The sequence below is a fragment of the Ornithorhynchus anatinus genome, chromosome 7 (genome assembly GCF_004115215.2).
Source record: "Ornithorhynchus anatinus isolate Pmale09 chromosome 7, mOrnAna1.pri.v4, whole genome shotgun sequence".
In the NCBI taxonomy this organism is placed as follows: domain Eukaryota; kingdom Metazoa; phylum Chordata; class Mammalia; order Monotremata; family Ornithorhynchidae; genus Ornithorhynchus; species Ornithorhynchus anatinus.
The window spans coordinates 66,017,605-66,039,152 of record NC_041734.1 but is presented as its reverse complement, the minus strand read 5'-3'; the positions used below and the strand labels follow the sequence as shown (position 1 = coordinate 66,039,152).

At 58.6% G+C, this 21,548-nt stretch overlaps 2 protein-coding genes across 3 annotated transcripts; one reads left to right on the top strand and one right to left on the bottom strand.

Annotated features, from left to right (window-relative positions):
• Positions 1-4,770: 4,770 nt before the first annotated feature.
• TOMM6 (translocase of outer mitochondrial membrane 6) lies at positions 4,771-9,886 on the bottom strand. The gene is made up of 3 exons (XM_029069660.1): positions 9,744-9,886; positions 6,300-6,408; positions 4,771-5,124 (listed from the first exon to the last, which is right to left on the bottom strand). Exons 1-2 carry the CDS (start codon positions 9,884-9,886, stop codon positions 6,312-6,314), a joined length of 240 nt encoding a protein of 79 aa, XP_028925493.1. The 3' UTR covers positions 4,771-5,124; positions 6,300-6,311.
• A 2,871-nt stretch (positions 9,887-12,757) lies between these two features.
• FRS3 (fibroblast growth factor receptor substrate 3) lies at positions 12,758-20,692 on the top strand. 2 transcript variants are annotated; one of them, XM_029068357.1, is made up of 8 exons: positions 12,758-12,817; positions 13,592-13,665; positions 13,823-14,044; positions 14,426-14,505; positions 15,586-15,772; positions 18,218-18,385; positions 18,764-18,924; positions 19,171-20,692. In XM_029068357.1, the coding sequence occupies exons 4-8, from the start codon at positions 14,440-14,442 to the stop codon at positions 20,164-20,166; spliced, it is 1,578 nt and encodes a 525-aa protein (XP_028924190.1). In that variant the 5' UTR covers positions 12,758-12,817; positions 13,592-13,665; positions 13,823-14,044; positions 14,426-14,439; the 3' UTR covers positions 20,167-20,692. The 2 variants fall into 2 exon arrangements, with proteins under 2 accessions (XP_028924190.1, XP_028924188.1); XM_029068355.1 differs by having other exon boundaries at positions 13,592-13,712.
• Positions 20,693-21,548: the final 856 nt, after the last annotated feature.

The following is a 21,548-nucleotide window of genomic DNA, read 5'->3' as shown; positions in this document are numbered from 1 at the left end:
CATCTGTAAAATGGGGATTGAGACTGTGAGCCCCAAGTGGGACAGGAGCTGCCGATTGGCTTGTATCCACCCCAGCGCTTAGTAGAGTATTATTATTATGACTATTAATAAGAGTCTCCATTCCATCCTTCTGGCCAGTCCGTCCACTAACACACCAACACACACACACACACAAATTGGCACCAAAATGGATTAGACCCATGCAAAACCCTCCCATTTAATTTAAGCATCAGTTTTCTACCAGCTATACAAAGATTTCAAGTTGACTGAGGGATTTTTAAAAAAACAAAAAACGAACGCTTAACTCTTCTGCGCACCAGCTTGTCCACTTTGACATATCCCCCTTTCAAACTTCAGCAGAAGACGAACCCTGAAAAGAACGGGCCAGCCACGCCGGGGGAGGGACCCGTCGAGCCCAAACCCGTACGGGTTAGAGGTGAAATCTAGTTGTCAGGGACGGCGGCGGCTTCCGAAGCCGGCGTGAGTTTAGAGCTGTAGTGACGATTAACCACCCGAGCCTTCCAGGGGGCTAACTGACCCCAGCCCGAGGCCCCGGCAAAGGGAGATCCTCCTCCGGGGGCATAGCTTCCTTAAAAAACCACTGATGTAAATCTTGGAGGTGACCCACCCAGGAGTAATTCTCCTGGTTTTGGACCGAGCAGGTAAGATTTGTAAAACAGGATTCTAGCAAGTGCCAGATCTGCTCATAGAACCTCATGGCCCACGCCGTCCCTTCAGGCAAGTGGTTGATTAGAATCCTACTCCGGGCACCTTACAGACGGCTAGGATATTCCTTCCGCGTGGTGCCTGCTCTTCGGATTGAAACCGTGCCCCGATCCGGAGGGGTTTTACCTCAGAATAGTCCAAGACCCTCGTATTTTTGGTTGCCTCCCAAGATAATGTGAGCGTGTGCGAGCGCGTGTGTGTCGTGAGCAGGGAATGGGCCTGTTTATTGTTATATCGTAGTGTCCCATGCGTTTAGTACAGTGCTCTGCACAATAAATACGATTGAATGAATGCGTGTACGCGCGCGTGCATCCGTGTGTATGTGCGAGATAAGAGGGATGCTGCTGGGGGAGGTAGAAGGTGGCCACCCCCTCCTCAGACTGGCAGAGACCCTGACGGCATATCATTCAGCCCGGGCCAGGGAGGAGGGGCGGTGGGACAACGGCGAGACCGTCTTGGAAAAATATCGTGAATGAAAGTGGAACCCGCAGAGCGTTAATGTGTCCTATGGACTCAAAAGCAGATGATTTCTCTTTTCGGTGTCAGCCTTCTAGGGTGAAAAAACCGTGATCGTGAAAAAATCCATGCTCTGACCTCAGAGCTCACCTCCGAGCTCAGAGGTGCTCACCTCTCCGAAGACAAGGGAAGGCTGAAGTTTGGGTCGGTTGGCCAGACGGGAGGGGAAACCCCAGGAGACGGAGATGGGGAATTGGAGAGGCCGGGGGGCGGGGGTGGGGGGCGCCGAGTTGAGGCGGGGAGAAAGGACGGGATTGGGTGCACCAACTGAGGAGACTTTTGGGAACTGATTTTGTAGGATTCGTGGAAACCGGTGCCTTGTACCCAGCGACAGTTTGCATGGGACAAAATGATTACGGGAAAGGATGTGTTCTCCTCTGGCTATTCGAGTGGCAGACGTTCGGTTGTCGAAGGGCATTCGGCGTCACCGACTCCGCCGCCCGTCGATCTGTGCAGATGCAAATCGTTCACCAGCAAACTCCCGGCTTGGCGCGTCGCGTCCGTGTCCAGGACCTTGGCGTTGGGATTACGGGATTGCGACGACTGCGTGTCCCAAAGGCAGATCCCTCTTTCCGTGTTCCGGACAGTAACTCAGGCCTTTTTGTTTTTTTAGCGATTCGGGAAATCCGTCTTAGGAGACTTCTGGAGCTCGGGCCGAAGTTGCCACCAGCTGCAGAACTCAGAGGTCCAGAACAGGTCTTTCAGGGCCCCGCGTTCCGGGACTGATTTTAAGCGAAATACGGGAGGCCTTGGTACCGCTGACCGTCCCCTCCCTGTGACCGGTTAAATTGTAATGCGTATTTGAGTATTCAGAACCCCTCCTCCCGCAGGTGCTACTAGCCAGACAGTCCTTAAGATTTTCTCTTCTTGGTCCCCGCTCCCGTGGGCACTGAGAAGGCGACAAAAGGCTCATCGTCGGGCCTGGGCGGGCAGGCTCTCCGCGGGGCCATTTCCGATCTGATCCTTTAAGCCCGGGGCCCTGGTGTTTTCAATCAGTCAGTGGTATCTATTGAGCGCTTACTTTGTGCAGAGCACTGTACCTCTTGGGAGACTGCAGTAGAACAAGAGTCGCTAGACTAGCTCACGGCCCAGAGGGAGCTTACGACGCACCGGAAACGAGAGCCCTACTAGAAAATCGCACAGCTCGGCCCCAAGGGGCCAGGCCAGGTCTAGCTGGCCCCATTTAGCTTACGGGGTGATTTTTGGTGAATCATTTTTCGGTAGATGGGCCGCAACTTTATGACTCATCGCCATTCTTCAGGAGCCGTTTAAAGCTAAAAGTGCCTCCCTCCAAAATCCGGGGGTTTATTCTACCAGCTCCACCAATTTAAGGCAGAGGCTTAATCTGCCCATACTCCAGAACTGCCCTAACAGTGGGAATTTTTGCCGCCTCTCACCGTGTCTCTTGAGGCTTCGGCACTGGAATGATGATGCTCCGTCCTTGGGAGACCCACCAACGCGGCCCGTTTTCGGAGTCTTCTGGAGCTTGGGCGGACGTTGTCACCAGCTGCGGACTCAGAGGTCCAGATCAGGTTTTTTGGGGGTCCCACGTTTCGGGACTGATTTTAAGCAAAATACGGAAGCCTCGGTGCAGCCCCCTCCCTAAGAAAGGAGGGGATAAGACCGATAAGATTATAATGCATATTTCAAGAGGCCACAGGATCACGGTCACCGCCCTGGGGCGAAACGATGAGCCCGTCGTTCAGAACCCCACCGGCGCTTAAACCTACGAGCCGATAGAACCTCATTGCCGGTGCCACCGCCCTGCTCCCTTCCACACCTGAAATTGCCCCCTACCACCCCCATCCCCACTCCGGGGCCTTGGAGTCGAGGGGCCTGGGCCAGGCCAGAGAGCACGTGGCAGAAGGAAGTGTTAAAAGTCACAGAAGCCCATGGGGTACCGCTAGATTTTAAGCTCCCAGAGGGTAGGGATCATGTCCACGTATTCTACCGATACGGTGCTCTGCCCACAGTAAGCGCTCAGTAAATATCAGTGAAGAATCGATCGACGCTCAAGCCACGATCTCTGCTCCTTTTTTGGAAACAGCAACACTGAAGCTACGCTGTCTTCAAACACCCTCCCCTTTCCCCACCTCCCATAAAGTCGTAACTCCGGGAGAGGTCTAGCTGGCAGAACTGCAAACCTCCCTTGCTGCCGGTTGAATATTCAGAGAGGGGACAGCAAGGACGGTGACCCACTGGCCGGTTAAAATCGGTCAACGGTCTGACCGACGCATGGGCGTCGGGGAATCGGAGGGAACCAACAGAGTGGAAACAGAAGACCGTAACAGCAGACAGCACAACCCGTGGGGTTTCCGGCAAAGGAGAGTTTGGACTGTGTCCAACCCGGTTTGCTTGTGTCCACCCCGGTGCTTAGTACAGTTCCGGGCACCTAGTAAGCGCTTAAATACCATAATTGAGTAAATGATGGGTTGTTCTAGGGGACGCGGGTCCCCTTCATGTCTAATTCAGGGGTAGACGCCTTTGGCTCAAAATAACTCAGTCTTAGGAATTTTGGGGTCCATTCCTGCCACTTTTTTCCCGGCTCCGTGCTCTCCCTCCCGTTTGCAGATAGAAGGCCAGAGCATCTTTTCACCCTGAAGACACCTGAATCTGTCAGACCGCATCCGACGGGCAATTAGAGAGCAATAGTGCCGCGCTCGTAGCTGCAACGGTCCTCCCTTTAGATTCCCAGCCAGAAGCAGAAGGGCTTGGTATTAGGGCTTCCCTTCTGCCGTTGAGGAATCTGTCCCTGTTCCAGAGAGGGACCTTGACCTAGCTCTTCGGAAGGGGGGGGGTCTCTTTCAAAGGATCAAGTGTGTGTGAGGAACCCAGCTGGTGTTACTGCTAACCCAGCAACTCCGCTTCCTGGAAGGATGATTTTTCGGTCCTATTAAGGACCCCACAGCTACGTTCTCATCCTAACCACTCAAAAGACGTGTTCTGGGGCGGGTCTCCGAGCCAACCGCCTCCTTGCTCATGTCGTTTCCAAAGAAGGTCGGCCCTGGCCCTCGGCGTTCAGGACGGAAAGGGTGGTTCCCGGTTGGAGTAGGAACCGTCGGTGACGGTCCTCTCCCCTCCCTCTCCCCCACCGGGCTAGATTGCGGGGACCCGGGCTGGACCAAGCCAGTCTTCTGCGTAAGGCTCCCGCCTTCATGGGTCCATCCTCTTATTTGCCACCAGCACCCCCTCCCCCTGCGACAGTGATTGTAAAATTGGACAGTGGAACCAGAACTCTATGCAACACCAGACAGCTTCTTCCCCTAAATCGGAATTTCTCCACCAGCCCCGCCCGCCTCGGTCTCCGGTGGCTCCCTTTCACCTCTCGCTGGGGTTTTCGTTTTCCTGTGGAGAGGACGCCCGCCACTCCCCGGCCCCCGTTCCAACCTGGCCCGAGGCGCAGCCTTCTTTCTTTGGGTGTGAAATACGAATCATGTTTTTATGATTTTTGTAAATCTCTTCTCTTTTTACACCTTGTTTTTGTAAGCCGATGTTTCCTATTAAAAGAAGAAAACGCCTGAGCCCGTGTGTGTACGCGCGCTGTCTTTATTTCAGTCATCCGGGAATAAACTTTAGCGTCTTTGCCCCGATACAGAAACCGAGGCCACTTCCCTCCAACTGCCACGGCGAGCCCCGGCCCCTCCCCTGAAGGAGTATGGAAATACGTTCAGTACGCCCATCGAAGAGCAACGTCTTTGCCTTCTGTGGCTCCTGCTGGCGGCCTGGATCGCTCGCTGGTAGGTTACCGAGCCAGGAAAGGGGTGTCTCCGCGTCCCGAGTTAACCTTGGGGTGGTCTGTCCGCAGCGGCTCCCCTGGCAGACGCTTGTTCGGCGGATCGGCGGGGCAGGCGTTAACCTGGGCTTCGCGCCGGCTCCGGGGGTCTGCGATCAGACGCCACAATGGGGCAGGACCGATCAGTCGATCAGCGGTCATTTATTGAGCGCACTCTCTACGCACAGCGCTGAACCGTGGTCGTCGGGGAATGGGAACGTGTCTCTATCAACTCTCTTATACGCTTCGTCAGGGCTTAGTACAACGCTCTGAACACACTGTAAACTCAGTGTGGGCAGGGAATGCGTCTATTATAGTGTACTCCCCCAAGCACTCAGTACAGTGCTCAATAAATGTGAGTGATTACTTGAGAGGGTACAACTCAGTTGATGGAAGGCTCCCTGCCCACAAGGAGTTACAGTCTTTAGGGGAAAACAGACACTACAGAGCATGGGTCTGGAAGTCAGAGGATGTGGGTTCTAATCCCGGCTCTGCCATCTGTCTGTGTGACCCTGGGCAAGTCACTTAACTTCCCCGTGCCTCAGTTGCCTCATCTGTAAAATAGGGATTAAGCCTATGAGCCCCACGTGGTACGGGTACTGGGTCCAACCCCATTTTCTTGTATCTACCCCAATGCTTAGAACAGTGCTTGGCACATAGTAAGCGCTTAACGAATACCACAATTATCATCACTATACGAACATAAGTGCTGTGGGGCTGAGGGTGGGGTGAATATCAAGTGCTTAAAAGGGTACAGAGCCAAGTGCGAGGGTGATGCAGAAGGGAGGGGGAGGCCTCTTGGAGATGTGATTTTATTATTGCAGAAGCAGCGTGGCGTAGTGGCTAGAACACGGGCCTGGGAGTCAAAAGGTCATGGGTTCTAATCCCAGCTCCGCCACTTGTCTGCTGTGTGACCTTGGGGAAGTCACTTCACTTCTCGGTGCCTCAGTTCCCTCATCTAGTAAAATGGGGATTAAGACTGTGAGCCCCACAAGGGACAGGGACCGTGTCCAACCTGATTTGCTTGTATCCACCCCAGCGCTTAGTACACTGCCTAGGACAAAGTAAGCATTTAATAAATACCAGAATTATTATTTATCGTTATTACGAGCCGAATCAGCAGGATGAGGATGCAAACGGGAGAGCGATTTCTGAGAGAAACTCCCCGGCAGACACTCATCTCGACTAATTCGGAACGCTACCGCGGGAAAGAGGAAAGCGGGATCCGCCGCTTCTCGCCACCTCCGGGGCGGATTGGCGGCCGCTCCCCGCCCGGGGAACTTACTTCCTCGCTCCATTACGCGGCCGGCTGAGGAGCCATCAGATCGATATCGCTCAAATTTCTGGCCAGCCACACGCCAGCGGCGAACAGTCCCAGGTTGACGATCAGGTTCCTGGGGGAAAGAGACCAAAATCCGTGGGTGCCGGGGCAGGGAAGGTCCCCCACCCTCTGGGGAGTTGGGGGCAGTTGGCCTCGTCTTTTCCCTGCCCGGCCCCCGACTCCCAGACCCCTTCGGTCCGGGCTGTCCAGCCCCCAGGCCAGGATCCCTGAACCAGCTCGGCGCTGGAGCAGGAGGGATCGCAACCAAGTGAGGGGGCTGCCCGAGTGAGAATGTGGATCCCGGGGAGAGGGGTTTTTTTCATTTTTTAATGGTATTTGTTAAGCGCTTACTACATGCCAGACACTGCAAGCAGAACCTACTGCCCTTAGGGGGGATTCTGTGGCACCCTCCACAGACAGGGGGCTGGACGAATTGATGTACTGAGCTCCCTTTCAACTCTCTGGGAGTGTGAGCTGGGCTCTGAGGGTGAGTGTAAGCACTCTGCGGCACGGCCTAGTGGATAAAGCCTGGGCCTGAGAGTCAGAAGGGCCTGGGTTCTAATTCTGGCTCCACCACTTGTCTGCTGTGGGACCTTGGGCAAACCATTTCACTTCTCTGTGCCTCAGTTACCTCATCTGCAAAAATGGGGATTAAGACTGTGAGCCCTATGGAGGACAGAGGATGTGTCCATCCCCATTAGCTTCTATCTACTCCAGGACTTACAAAAGTGCCTGGAACACAGCAAGCGCTTAACAAATACCACGATTATTATTATTCGCAAGGAGAAGGCCTACTGTGTGACCTTGGGCAAATCCCTTAACTTCTCTGTACCTCAGTACCCTCATCTGTAAAATGGGGATACCTAAAATTCTATTTATTTACACTGATGCCTGTTTACTTGTTTGGATGTCTGTCTCCCCTTCTAGACTGAGCCTGTTATGGGCAGGGATCTGTTGCTGAATTGTACTTCCCAAGCACTTAGTACAGTGCTCTGCGCACAGCACACACTCAATAGATACAATGGATGAATGACCTTGAGTTCCACATAGGACATGGACTATATCCAATTTAATAAATATGGTATTGTTAAGTGCTTACTACGTGCCAGACACTATACTAAACTCTGGGGCGGATATAAGGAAAACAGATTGGACACAGTCCCTGTCCCACGTGGGGCTCACGCTCTCATTGCCCCTTTTAAAAATGAGGTAAGTGAGGCCCAGAGAAGGGAAGTGACTTGTCGAAGGTCACCCAGCAGACCGGTGGTGGAGCCAGAATTAGAACCCATGACCTTCAGGTTCCCAGGCTTGGGCTCTATCCGCTATGCCACACTGCTTAACTTGCATAATAGTTTTGGCATTTACTAAGCCCTTGCTATGTGCCAAGCACTGTTCTAAGCACTGGGGTGGATACAAGGTCATCAGGTTGTCCCACGCGGGGCTCACAGTCCGAACTGTCCATTCCAAGCGCTTAGTACAGTGCTCTGCACAGAGTAAGCGCTCAATAAACACTACTGAATTAATGAATACTCCCCATTTTACAGATGAGGTAACTGAGGCCCAGAGAAGTAAAGTGACTTGCCTAATAATAATGTTGGTATTTGTTAAGCGCTTACTATGTGCAGAGCACTGTTCTAAGCCCTGGGGTAGATGCTGGGTAATCAGACTGTCCCACATGAGGCTCACAGTCTTCATCCCCATTTTACAGATGAGGTCAGTGAGGCCCAGAGAAGTGAAGTGACTTGCCTAAGGTCACCCAGCGGAAGAGAACGAGGACATGTGGCAGAGCTGGGATTAGAACTCATGTCCCCTGACTCCCAGACCTGTGCGCTCACCATCAGGCCACGTTGCTTCTTGGATCCACCTCAGTGCTTAGTACAGTACCTGGCACATAGTGAGCACTTAATAGATGCCATAAAAAGGGGGTAAATCAGGCGACTTCCCCGCCTCAGGGTCTGTGGGCCAGCTCAGCTCAGGCAGGCCTGGGGGATGGAAGCACGGCTCCTCGGGTGCCCTCCCGGTCCACCTCGGAATAATAATAATAACTGCGCTATTTGTTAAGCGCTTACTATGGGCTAAGCCCTGTACTTAGCTGGGTGGATGCAGGCAAATCGGGTTGGACCCAGTCCCCGTCCCACGTGGCGCTCACAGTCTCACTCCCCATTTTCCAGATGAGGGAACTGAGGTCCCAAGAAGTGACTTGCTCAAGGTCACCCGGCGGACACGTGGCGGAGGCGGGATTAGAACCCGTGACCTTCTGACCCCCAGGCCCGGGCTCTACCCACTGGGCTGCGCTGCTTAGCTAGGATCAAAGCTCAGCCTCTTGTCCCCTCTACACTGTGAGCTGCTTGTGGGCAGGGGTTCTCTCTCTTTATTCATTCAATCGTACTTACTGAGCGCTTACTGTGTGCAGAGCACTGGACTAAGCGCTTGGAATGCACAACTGGGCAACAGGTAGAAACCATCCCTGCCCAACCACGGGCTCACGGTCTTAAAGGGGGAGACAGACAGCAAAACAAAAAGGTAATAATAATAATGACGATGGTATTTATTAAGCGCTTACTATGTGCCAAGCACTGTTCTAAGCGCTGGGGGAGGGGCGGACAGAAAGTGATGAGGTTGCAATAATAATAATGTTGGTGTTTGTTAAGCGCTTACTATGTGCAGAGCACTGTTCTAAGCGCTGGGAGAGATACAGGGTCATCAGGTGGTCCCACGTGAGGCTCCCAGGCTTCATCCCCATTTTCCAGATGAGGAAACTGAGGCCCAGAGAAGGGAATAATAATAATGTCGGTATTTGTTAAGCGCTTGCTATGTGCAGGGCACTGTTCTAAGCGCTGGGGGAGATAGCGGGGAATCAGGTTGTCCCACGTGAGGCTCCCAGGCTTCATCCCCATTTTACAGATGAGGAAACTGAGGCCCAGGGAAGGAAATAATAAGAACAATGTTGGTATTTGTTAAGCGCGTACTATGTGCACGGCGTTGTTCTAAGCGCTGGGGGAGATACAGGGTCATCAGGTGGACCCACGTGAGGCTCCCAGGCTTCATCCCCATTTTCCAGATGAGGGAACTGAGGCCCAGCGAAGGGAAGTGACTTGCCCACAGCCACACAACTGACAAGTGGCAGAGCCGGGATTCGAACCCGTGACCTCTGACTCCACAGCCCGGGCTCTTTCCACGGGGCCACGCTGCTTCCACGTGGGGCTCCCAGTCTGCAGAGGAGGGAAGTGGGGCGCAGAGAAGAGCCTGACGGAGCTGTCCATTCCAAGCGCTTAGTCCGGTGCTGTGCACTCAGTAAGCGTTCAATAAATACGATTCAATCAATGAATGAATGAAGGAGGGAATGAATGAATGAATGAATGAATAAGTGCGCCACGCCGGGGGCGGGGGGGCGGACGGTCCCTTTACCTCCGGAAGTCGTTCCTGTCGGTGGCGAAGCGAAAGGCCCCGCGCAGCCACTGCCCGAAGCCCTCGGGGCCGGCTCCTCCTCCTCCTCCTCCTCCTCCGATAGACCCCCCGCCGCCGCCGCCGCCAAGGCCGCCCGCCGCCATGCCGCTCCCCCGCTCCGCCGCCCTCTGCCGCGGCGCGCGCCCATGCGTCACTTCCGGTCCCGCTCCCCTGCCCGCGGCGCGCACTCAGCGCGTCACTTCCGCCCCCCGGCCCGGCCCGGCTCGGCCCGGCCCGGCTCGCACCAGCAGGGGGCGCTCCGACGGCCGCGGCCCCGCCGGGGGCCTGGGGCCTGGGCCGGGCGCGACCAGCAGGGGGCGCTCCGACGGCGGCCCGGATGCGGCCTCCTTCTGCCCCTGCCCCATCCTTCTCCCCTCCCCCCCGTGCTCCTCCCCCCCGTCACCCTTTGCACCCCTGTGCCCCTGCCCCCCTGGGCTCCTCCCCCCGTCACCCTTTGCACCCCTGTGCCCCTATGCTCCAACACCCCTGTGACCCTGCCCTCCTGGGCTCCTCCCCCCCCCCATCACCCTTTGCACCCCTGTGCCCCTACGCTCCAACACCCCTGTGCCCCTGCCCCCCTGGGCTCCTCCCCCCCGTCACCCTTTGCACCCCTGTGCCCTGTGCTCCAACACCCCTGTGACCCTGCCCTCCTGGGCTCCTCCCCCCCCCATCACCCTTTGCACCCCTGTGCCCCTACGCTCCAACACCCCTGTGACCCTGCCCCCCTGTGCTCCTACCCCCGTCACCCTTTGCCCCTATGCCCCAACACCCCAGTGACCCTGCCCCCTGTGTTCCTACCCCTCTGCAACCCTGCCCCCCTGTGCCCCTATGCTCCCACCCCCCCCCCATGCCCCTAGAATAATAATGTTGGTATTTGTTAAGTGCTTACTATATGCAGAGCACTGTTCTAAGCACTGGAGGAGATATAGGGTCATCAGGTTGTCCCACATGGGGCTCACAGTCTTCATCCCCATTTTACAGATGAGGGAATTGAGGCACAAAGAAGTGGCTTGCCTACAGTCACACAGCTGACAAGTGGCAGAGCAGGGATTCGAACCCATGACTTCTGACTCCCAAGCCCGGGCTCTTTCCACTAAGCCACGCTGCTTCATAGGAGCACCCCTATGCCCCTGTGCTCCTACCCCCCCCAATGCTCCTGCCCCCCTGTGCCCCTGCCTCTGCCTCCATGGGTCCCTTCAGCCCAGGCTATTCAGCCCCAAGCCCCTACTACAGTGCTCTGCACCCAGTAAGTGCTCAATAAATACAATTGAATGAATGAATGTACCTCAATCTCATCTACTTCGCCGCCGACCTCTCGCCCGCATCCTGCCTCTGGCCTGGGACGCCCTCCCTCCTCATACCAGACAGACAGTTCCTCTGCCAGTCCCACAAGGGGCTCACAGTATTAGTAGTAGTCATTTTTATTATTAGTAATAGTGATTGTTATTTAGAAATAATTAGTAATCGTATTTATTGAGCACTTACTGTGTGCAGAGCTGTACTAAGCGCTTGGGAGAGTCCAATATAACATCAGACACATTCCCTGCCCTTAGTGAGCTCACAGTCTTTTGACAAATGAAGGAACTGAGGCCCAGAGAAGTGAAGGGACTTACTCAAGCTCACGCATTCATTCATTTGATCATATTTATTGAGCACTTATTGGGTGCAGAGCACTGTACTAAGTGCTTCGGTGAGTACATTAAACAGATACATATCGTGTAAGGCCACAAGGAGCTTACAGTCTAGAGGCAGGGGAGACAGACATCAGTATAAATAAGTGACAGATAAACACATTCAATCGTATTTATTGTGCAGTTACTGTGTTCAGAGCACTGTACTAAGCGCTTGGAAAGTACAATTCAGCAATAAAGAGAGACAATCCCTGTTTACAGTCTAGAAAAGGGGAGCCAGAAGACAAAACAAGTCAACAGACCTCAGTATAAATAAATAGAATTATATGGACATATAGACATAAGTACTGTGGGATGGGGAGTGGTGGGGGGGAGGGCAAAGGGAGCTAGTTGAGTTGACGGGGAAGGGAGGAGGAACAGAGGGAACGGGGGGGTGGGGGGCTCGGTCTGGGAAGGCCTCCTGGAGGAGGTGAGCTCTCAGTAGGGCTTTGAAGAGGGGAAGAGAGTTGGTTTGTAGGAGGTGAGGAGGGAGGGATTTCCAGGTCAGAGGGAGGACGTGGCCCAGGGGTCAGAAGGTGGGACAGGCAAGAATGAGGCCCAGAGAGGAGGTGAGCAGCCGAAGAAGAGCAGCGTGTGCGGGCTGGGCTGGAGAAAGAGAGAAGGGAGGAGAGGTAGGAGGGGGCAAGGGGATGGAGAGCCTCGAAGCTCAGGGTGAGGAGTTCTTGTTTCGGGCGAAGGTTGATGGGCAACCACTGGAGCCTTTCGAGGAGGGGGGTGACGGGTCCCGCCCCGCATTTATTGTGCGAGCTCAGACCAACCTCTGTGAGGGCCGCGGGCCTGGGGCGCCGCCTGGCGCCCGCGGTGCCGTATTGCGCCCGCGGCGGCCCTCCTGGGGCGCCCCCTGGCGTCCGCGATGCCGAATTGCGCCCGCGGCGGCGGCGGCGGTCCCGGGGCGCCCCCTGGCGTCTGCAGTACCTAATTGCACCCGCGGCGGCGGCCGTCCCGGGGCGCCCCCTGGCGTCTGCAGTACCTAATTGCACCCGCGGCGGCGGCGGCGTTCCCGGGGCGCCCCCTGGCGTCTATAGTACCTAATTGCACCCGCGGCGGCGGCGGCGGCGGCGGTCCTGGGGCGCCCCCTGGCGTCCGCGGCGCCGTGTTGCGGCGGCGGTCCTGGGGCGCCCGCCCACTTTCTAGGCGGTGCCTCTCTCTCTGCCCCCCGCCCCCCTCTGTCGCTCTCTGTGTCTCTGTGTGTCTCCGTGTGTCTCCGCCGCGTCTGGCTGGTGCGGCGGCCGCGTGACCTCTGACCCCGGCGGCCGGGCGGAGCCGCGGGGAGGGGAGGGGAGGGGAGGGACGGAGGCCCCCGGCCCGTCCTGTCCTGTCCTGTCCTGCCCGGTCCGGCGCGATGTGAGTGCCCACGGGACCCCCGGCCGGACCCCGCCCCTCCTGCCATCCCTGCCACCCTCCCTGCCAATCCTCCTGCCACCCTCCCTGCCAACCCCCCTGCCACCTTCCCTGCCACCCCACCCCTTGCCCGCCCCGGGGGGCGGGTCACCCCCTCGCCCCGGTCCTAACCCCAACCCCCTCCGATGCCCCCTCGTTGCCCCCTTCCTCCCCTCCCGCCCTCTCCATGTCGGACAGCCCGGGGTCCAGCCGAGCTGTGCCCTGCGGGTGTCCTCCCCCGGCCCAGAGCCGGGAGTCCGGGCCCTCCTCCGCCCTCCTGCCCTCTCTCTGCCCTCCCCCTGTGCCCCCCCAGTGCCCCCTTCCCCTGCCCTCCTGCCCTCCTGCCCGCCGCCCGCCTCGGCGCAGTGGTCTGGAGCTGGGAGGAAAGGGGCTAGCAGAGCCGGACCTTGGTCCCCCGGCTGCCCTTTGCCGGCTTTTCCCTCTCCCTTCCATCCGTCCAGTCCCCACCGTCGAGCCCCTCCGGCCCCACGGTCAGGAGCGGACCAGGCCGTCCAGGCCTCCCAGCGGGGCCCTGCACTCTTGCCCCTAGAATCCCTTCGGGATGCCCTCCGACCCAGGGACGGCGGGCCTGGTCCATTTCCCTGCCCGGTTAGTCAGCCCCTCCAACCCGATTCCTGGAGCCCCGCCCGGTCCCTGGGAGAGTAAGGGCCTCTCTCTGCTGACCGGCGGCCTCCTCCTCCTCTTCTTCCTTCTCCTCGCCCTTCCCTTCCCTGTCAGGTGAAGGCCGGCCAGCTGGTCCTCCGGTCCTCAATGGTGTCTTCGCCACCTGGTTACCATGACGCCGAGCCCAGGTACGTGGGGATGAAGAGGGAGACGGGTCCCCCCTCCCGCCGCCGAGGTAAGAGCCGAGGGTCCGGGGGCGCGGGGGGGGTCTGCCAGGCTCCCCCCTGGGTGAGCAGGTTGGCCCCGACCCCCTGCACTGTTGAGCCGGCGACCCCTCGTTTCCAGCTGGAGACCGGTCCTCAGACAGCCCTTCCTCCCTCCCTCCATTTGGCTCCCACGTCTTTTTCCCGGCCTGGAGCCCGGCTCTCCCCGAGATGCCCGAGCCCGGCTCCCGGGTGGGCGCCCCGGCCCCTCCCCGGCCTGCCCCGGGCGGCCCCCATCCCCACCAGCAGCGGGTGTGACAGCCCCGGAGCGTGACCCGAGCGGACCCGGAGCCGCCGGCTCAAGGTGAGCACGTGGGGTCCCCCTCGCCCCCCACCGCCCGCCCAGCCGGGGTCGGGAACTGAGGGCCCCCCCGGAACCCAGATGGGGGGCAAGGCCCGGAGAGGGGCGTGCCAGGCGGAGCGGGTTGGCGCCAGGCCCGGGGTCGGGAGGGGGGGGAGAAGAAGGGCCAGAGCTGGAGATGAGAAGCCGGGCATCCCGTCCCTCAAGAAGCGGGAGGAGAGGAAGGGGAGTGGGGCTTGGTGGGGTGAACCCCACTCTCCGTTTTCCTCGGTGACCCTTGACCGCGAAGGGCTGGAGGAAGGCGGGCCGGGGTCCGGGAGCCCGGACCGCGCTGGCTGCCAGCCCTTCCATGTCCTGCTCTGTTTGTCCCCTGCCCCCCGCCAGGCTGGTGTGACATCATGGGGAGCTGCTGCAGCTGCCTGGACAAAGATGGCATCCCAGATGACCACCCTACCAAGTTCAAGGTCCTCACCACTGGCTTCTTGCTCCTTCCCACCCGGGCGGGGGCTGGGAGTCATTGCCACCCGGGGCCTGGCCTCTCGGGTCAGCTCTATTTGTTTGTTTGTTCGTTCTGTGGTACTTGTTAAGCACTTACTGTGTGTCGAATGCTGTTCTAAGTGCTGGGGTAGGCACAGGTCAATTAGGTTGGACACGGTCCCTGTCGTGCATGGGGATCACAGCCCAAAGTAGGAGGGAGAACCGGTATCGGATCCCCAGTTTATAGTTGAGGAAACTGAGACACGGAGAAGTTAAGTGACTTGCCCAAGGTCACGCAGAAAGCAATTGACAGAGCGGTTGGCGGAGCCGGGGTGATAGTAATAATGATAATTGTGGTATTTGTTAAGCGCTTACTATGTGACAGACACCGTAGTAAGCTCTGGGGATACAAGCAAATTGAGTTGGGCACAGTCCCCGTCCCACGTGGGGCTCAGTCTCACTCCCCATTTTGCAAGTAAGGTAACTGAGCCCAGAGAAGTGAGGCGACTTGCCCAAGGTCATACAGCAGACAAGTGGTGGAACAGGGTTTAGAACCCATGACCTACTGACTCCTGAGACCACTGACTCCCAGGCCCGGGCTTTTCCCCCAAGGCCACGGTGCTTCATCGGCTCTGCTATGGGTTCGGTTCTGGCTGAAACCCACCCCCTAAAGCCCACCCCCGACTCCCCTAGGGTCTGTGGGGGCCCAGGGCAAGTTAGAAGGATTCTGCCACAAGGATGTGGGTGGCCTTGGCTCCCTTCAGTTCTGGCCCGGAGGGCTCCTGAGTTTCCGGACCACATGCCTGGCAATGGGCGTAGCCGGGCCCTGCAGAGTTCGTGGGGTGGCCAGGGTGAGAATGGGGGGAGACAGGCCCCCGGTCGGCATCACTCTGCCCTCCCCCGAGGCTCATCTAGGGCCCAGTGTTTTGGCTGCCCATTTCCCATCGCCTTGGTTTGCTCCCAAAGGGCCGAGAGCCTTCCAACCAGTCTCTTGATCCAACAAGGCAGCATCTGCCAAGAGCTGGACCAACGGAGTGACCTCAGTTTCCCCTCCCCCACCCCCACAGGTGTCGAACGTGGACGACGCGGGCACGGAGCTGGGCACCGGGGTCATGGAGTTGACTCGCCAGGAGCTGGTGCTGCACATGCCCGGGCGCGAAGCTGTCCGCTGGCCTTACCTCTGCCTGCGCCGCTACGGCTACGATGCCAGCCTCTTCTCCTTCGAGAGCGGACGCCGCTGCCAGACCGGCCAGGGTGAGGCCCGGGCCCCACCCCGGCTGCCCGCAAATAGCCATGGGGACGGGGCGGGGGGCGGTTCTCTGGCCGGCCCAAGAGGGAGCAGGAGGACCAGGAGGACGGAATCGGAGTCAGCGTACTGAGCGGGCAGCAGGGAAGGTGTCCTGCACCGGGGTCGGGACTTTGGCCTGGGCAGGCAGGGTCCCGTTCAGGATGTGGGAGACGAGTGGGAGGCAGGCGGAACTAGAAAAGCCCATTCTAACTATCCCCCCTTGTCCTCGTTCCCTTCTCGCTCCTCTCTCGTGGAGACGGCAAGATGGAGACACAGAGAGACGGTGAGGAGGAGGCGAGAGACGGAGAGACTGCCAGACAGAGGCACAGAGTCAGAGATGGAGAGACAGAGCTATAGAGACAGAGAGATGGCAAAAGAGGCAAAGAGAGAGAGATGGTGAGAAAGGCACAGAGACAGAGAGATGGCAAGATGGAGGCACAGTGACAGAAAGACAGCGAGACTGAGGCACAGAGACGGAAATGGCAGGAAGGAAGCACAGAGACAGAGACGGCAAGAAGGAGGCACAAGGTAGAGAGATGGGAGATGGAGAGACAGAGGTCCAGGGATGACTGTCCCTCTAGATTGTAAACTCATTGTGGGCAGGGAACACATCTGCCAACTATGTTGTATTGTACTCTCCTAAGTGCTTACTACAGTGCTCTGCCCATAGTGAGGGCTCAATAAATGCCACTGATAATGATTGATGATGATGAGATGAACCCAGGGAAACATGAAGAGACAGGGGCATGGAGAGAAGATGGAGATGGAGAGACAGAGCACACGTACCAGACAGGCAAGCAGACACGTGTGCGTAAAACGTGTGTGTGCATCACGAGGTCCAGTCAATCAGTGATATTTATTGAGCGCTTAAGGAGTACAGAGCACTGTAATAACGTAATAATAATTATGGTATTTGTTATGCGCTTTCTATGGGCCAAGCACTGTTCAAAGCGCTGGGATAGATCCAAGGTCAGCAGGTTGTCCCATGTGGGGCTCACAGTCTTAATCCCCATTTTCCAGATGAAGTAACTGAAGCGCAGAGAAGCTAAGTGACCTGCCCAAAGTCACACAGCTGACAAGTGGCGGAGCCGGGTTTAGAACCCACGACCTCCGACTCCCAAGCCCGGGCTTTTTCCACTGAGCCACGTTGCTTCTCATACTAAGCGCTTGGGAGAGTACATTTCAGCAGAGGAGATATAGTCAGTCAATCCCTGCCCGGGAGGATCTTAGAAGCCTGAAGGGTTGAAGAGAGATTCCAGTGAATTCTAAGAAGTGGAAGCAGAGACCCAGACTCAGAGGCAGAAAAAAAGCAGACCCGAGTGGAGCTGGGGGGAGAAGTCGGAGCCGCTGACACGTCGGAGCCGCCGGGATCTGGTCCTTCCATTTCCTCCCGGGGCTGGACCGGGTCCAGAGGGCCGGGGGAGAGCCCCATCCAACACCCCCGTCCTGGCTGCGGCTTCTGTCCCGGCTGCGGCTTCTGGCCAGTCAGGGCCGGCCGCCCCCCGACCTCGGAGCCGATTACGGCTCTGCTGCCGTCTCCCGTTCCCCTCCGTCCCCCCAGAGAGGAGACAGGGCTTGGCCAGCAGTGTGGCCTAGTGGAAAGAGCCTGGACCTGGAAGTCAGAGGTCTTGGGGTTTTTTATTTTTTTTAAACGGTACATGTTAGCACTTACTACGTGCCGGGCACTGGACTAAGGTTGTCAGGTTGGATGCAGTCTATGCCCACATGGGGATTGCGGTCTTTATCCCCATTTTACAGAGGAGGTAACTGAGGCCCAGAGAAGGGACGTGACTAGCCCAAAGTTACACAGCAGTCAGGTGAAGGAGCCGGGCCTAGCACCCAGGTTCTTTTGACTCCCAGGCCCGTGCTCTATCCGCTAGGCCACGCTGGGCTCTAATCCCACCTCCGCCACTTCTCTGCTGTGCGCCCTTGGCGCTTAGGCGCTTAGTACGTTGCTCTGCACATAGTAAGCGCTCAGTAAATATGATTGAATGAATCCTGTTAGTTGCCTCATCTGTTAATTGGGGACTCAATCCATTCCCTCCTACTCAGATGGCTCTCCTGGGCCATACCCCCGCCCCGGGGGAAAGGTGTCCAGAGACCCGTAGTCAGCGCTCAGGAGAGGCTGGGATGGAGGTGGTGCTTCTCCTTCATTCATTCATTCATTCAGTCAGTCAGTCATATTTATTAAGCACTTACTGTGTGCAGATCACTGTACTAAGCGCTTGAGAACGTACAATACAGCGCTGCGCCCGGGGGCTGGTTCTAGGAGAGACTTTCCCACCGGGTGCCGCCGCAGCCGCTCTCCGGATCTCCGGGGTGGGTAAGGCCGCGGCTGGGCTGACGGACGGCCCCCGATCCCGGCCACCCCGGTCACCCCGGCCACCCCGGCCATCCCTTCTTTTCCACAGGGATTTTTGCTTTCAAGTGCTCCCGGGCAGAGGAGATCTTCAATCTGCTGCAGGAACTCATGCAGTGTAACAGCATCAATGTGATGGAAGAGCCGGTAATCCTTCCCAGGACCAGCCACCCGGCCCAGCTGCACCTGCCCCTCCCCCGGGCCTCCCACGGTCCCAGCGGTAAGTCCCGGGACTTTTGCCCCCTCCCGACAGGGGCACCTAAACATAGAAACGTTTCCCTCTTCCGAGCTACCTGAGGGAGAGGCCAGAGGTTGGGAAAGGAGGGAGGGGCTGCTCTTGATTCTTAGGGCCCACCCCGGGGTCGTCGGGATCACCGGGGTGGGGGTCCCTTCCGGTGAGCATCGCCCCCAGTGGGGCCAGGCCATGGGTGGGAGAAGCTCACGGGCCGAAAACAGCCATCCCACCCCCATGAAAAAGGTCAGCGGAGGGCAGCGCCGTGCCCGCTCCGGCCCCCAATCCACACCACCCCCTCCCTCCGCCCGCCCGGCCTGCCTTGGGTACCGGCTCTGAGCCGGTCGGGGCCGTGTCTCCTCCCAGCTCTGGGCTACACCGTGCACAGCTGCTTCCCCGGCGGCTTCCCGAGGCTCCCCGGGGACGGGCCCCCCTACTCGGCCCCCCGGCCCCCGTCGGCGGGCAGCCTGCGCCACTCGTCGCTCGGGGAGGAGTCCACGCATGCCCTCATAGGGCCCGAGGAGCAGGTGGGGGCCGGCGGCACACCCGGGGCCTGGCACGTGCTGGGGCAGGCAGGGCGGGAGGGAGGGACGGAGGCTGGCTGCGGGGACGGGGTAGGGTGAGGGATGACGCTCTCTTCCCCGACCCGGGGACGGGGACGAGGGGAGAGAGGGGACGCCCGAGGGAGGGTCCCGGGCGAGGCGGTTCTCCATCCGTTCCCGCCTGGGGCGGGGGCTGGCTCCGGTGTAAACCCAGCGGCCTCGCCCTCACAGTTGCACACCTACATCAATGCACCCGGCGGCGAGGAGGGCGCGAAGAGCCATCTGGGGGTGCCCGTGGGCACGACGCTCTTCTCCCCGCTGCGGCCCGGCACCCCCCTGGAGGAGCGGGGCCCCCAGGTCTTCCTGCAGCCGGGTCAGGTGAAGTTCGTGCTGGGTCCGACGCCCCCCTACCGGTCCGTGGAGCGCTGCGGGAGCTTCTGCGGGGCGGCCCCCGCCTGTCCCGACCCGCGAGACCCCCACCCCCTGTACACCAACGACGACGAGGATGAGGACGTCGAGGACGAGTGCCCGGCCGGGTCCGGCTGGGCTTACGAGAACGTGACCGGGCCCCCGGGGCGCGGGGCCGGCTGGAGGCTGAGCCAGGAGGAGCTGAGCTGGGCCGGGAGCCAGCGCCGGGCCCCGCTGCTCCACTACGAGAACCTGCCCGCACTGCCGCCCGTCTGGGAGCGCCCGGCCCTCTGGCCGGGCCCTGGTGCCGGGGAGGGGTGGACCCCGGCCCTGAACGGCTGCCCCCCCGGAGCTGGGGGCCAAGACCCCCTGCGGAACTATGTGAACAACCCCTGTGCCCGGGACCGGGCCTGGGAGCGGGACGCCGGCCTGCCCTCGCCCTGCCTGCCCTCGCCCCGCCCGCTCTCGCCCTGCCAACCCTCGCCCCGCCCGCTCTCGCCCCGCCAGCCCGCCCCGGCCCGCGTCTTTAGCTTCGACTTGCGTGGGGCGGGCCCCGGCCAGCCTCGCCAGCTCAATTACGTCCAAGTGGAGCTGAAGGGCCGGGGCGGCGATGCCCCCAGAGCTGGGCTCCAGAGCCCTGGGGTGCCCTGGGCCCTAGGGCCCGCCCCCACTGCCCCCACCCCCGCCCGCAGGGTGGACTCCTATGCCGTGATCGACCTCAAAAAGACTGCGGCCATGTCCAGCTTGCAGAGGGCCCTGCCCCGCGATGACGGCACAGCCAGGAAGACCCGGCACAACAGCACCGATCTGCCTCTTTAGGGGGAGCGACCGAGGGCCTCCCCACACCCGGCCAACCCCTGGCCGCTCCTCCTCCTTGCACCTCCTCCTCATGTTCGCTTCCCCCTCCTCCTCTTCCTCCTCCTCCTCTTTGGTTTCTATTCTGGTACCGTTTGGCTGCTGCCCCCAATGTATGTATGTGTGTGAGCGAATATGTGTGGGGGTGGGGGTGTTTTTCCATCCCAGGTGTTGGTCACCTCCTTCCCTCCCCCTGACACACACACAGGGTGGGCTGTGCATCTCCCCTGAGCCCCAGTGGGTTCACCTACAGCCAACGTCTCGGCTGGGTGTTCTCAAGAACCCCCGCCCTGTGCTTTGTGGGGGGTCCCCAGCTCGAGCCCTCATGGACAGAGTGAGCAGTGGAGAGAGAAAAGCTGGACACCGCCGAGGGTTCAAGCTGGGGGTTGAGCTGCCCCCTGGTCTGTCAGACCAACCGTCCGTCCGTCCGTTCTTCTCGTGTTGGGGGTTTTTTTGTTGCTCTTTGGAAACGTTTTGTATTTGTTTATTTATCGGGTTATTTTTCTATTTATTGGTTTAAATGTTATTTAACAGAATTATTAATATAATTTATTTGTTTATTTTAATACCGGCTCTGTGTCCTCAGAGGTTCTACTGAGAACTGCTCTCTGGGGTCCTTCACGGAGCTTTCCTGGGATGGACAAGGAGGTCTGGAAGCGTCCCGGACCAACTAAGCGAATTCCCGACCCAGGACATCAGGAAGAGGGGCCGCTGGCAGGCGGGAGGCCTGGGATCTGGGCAAGGGGGTCCGAGAGAGGCTGCTCCCCCTAGGAAACTGCCATAAAGGGGTCTGAGAGAGGCTGCTCCCCCTAGGAAACTGCCATCCCTCATTGGGCTTCCCCTGCACCAGGTGCCGGGACCCCAGCGTGGCCCGGGCGGGGGGCTCATTTTTGATGCCCCAGCCCCACCCCCTCAGAAGGGCCTCAGACCCCAGGCATTCATTCATTCACTCATATTTATCAAGCGCTTACTGTGTGCAGAGCACTGTACTAAGCACTTGGGAAAGTATAATACAACAATAAACAGTGACATTTTAGACTGTGAGCCTGTTGAGGGCAGGGATCGTCTCTATTTGTTGCTGATTTGTACTTTCCAAGCACGTAGTACAGTGCTCTGCACAAAGTAAATGCTCAGTAAATGCAATTGAATGAATTCCCTACCCACAGTGAGCTCACAGTCTGGCGGGGGAGGTAGACATCAGTACAAATAAATAAAATTATATATAAGTACTGTGAGGCTGGGTGGTGGAGAGGAGAGCAAAGGGAGTGAGTCAGGGCAATGCAGAAGGGAGTAGGGGATGAGGAAAAGTGGGGCTTAATCTGGGAAGGCCTGTTGGAGGAGATGGG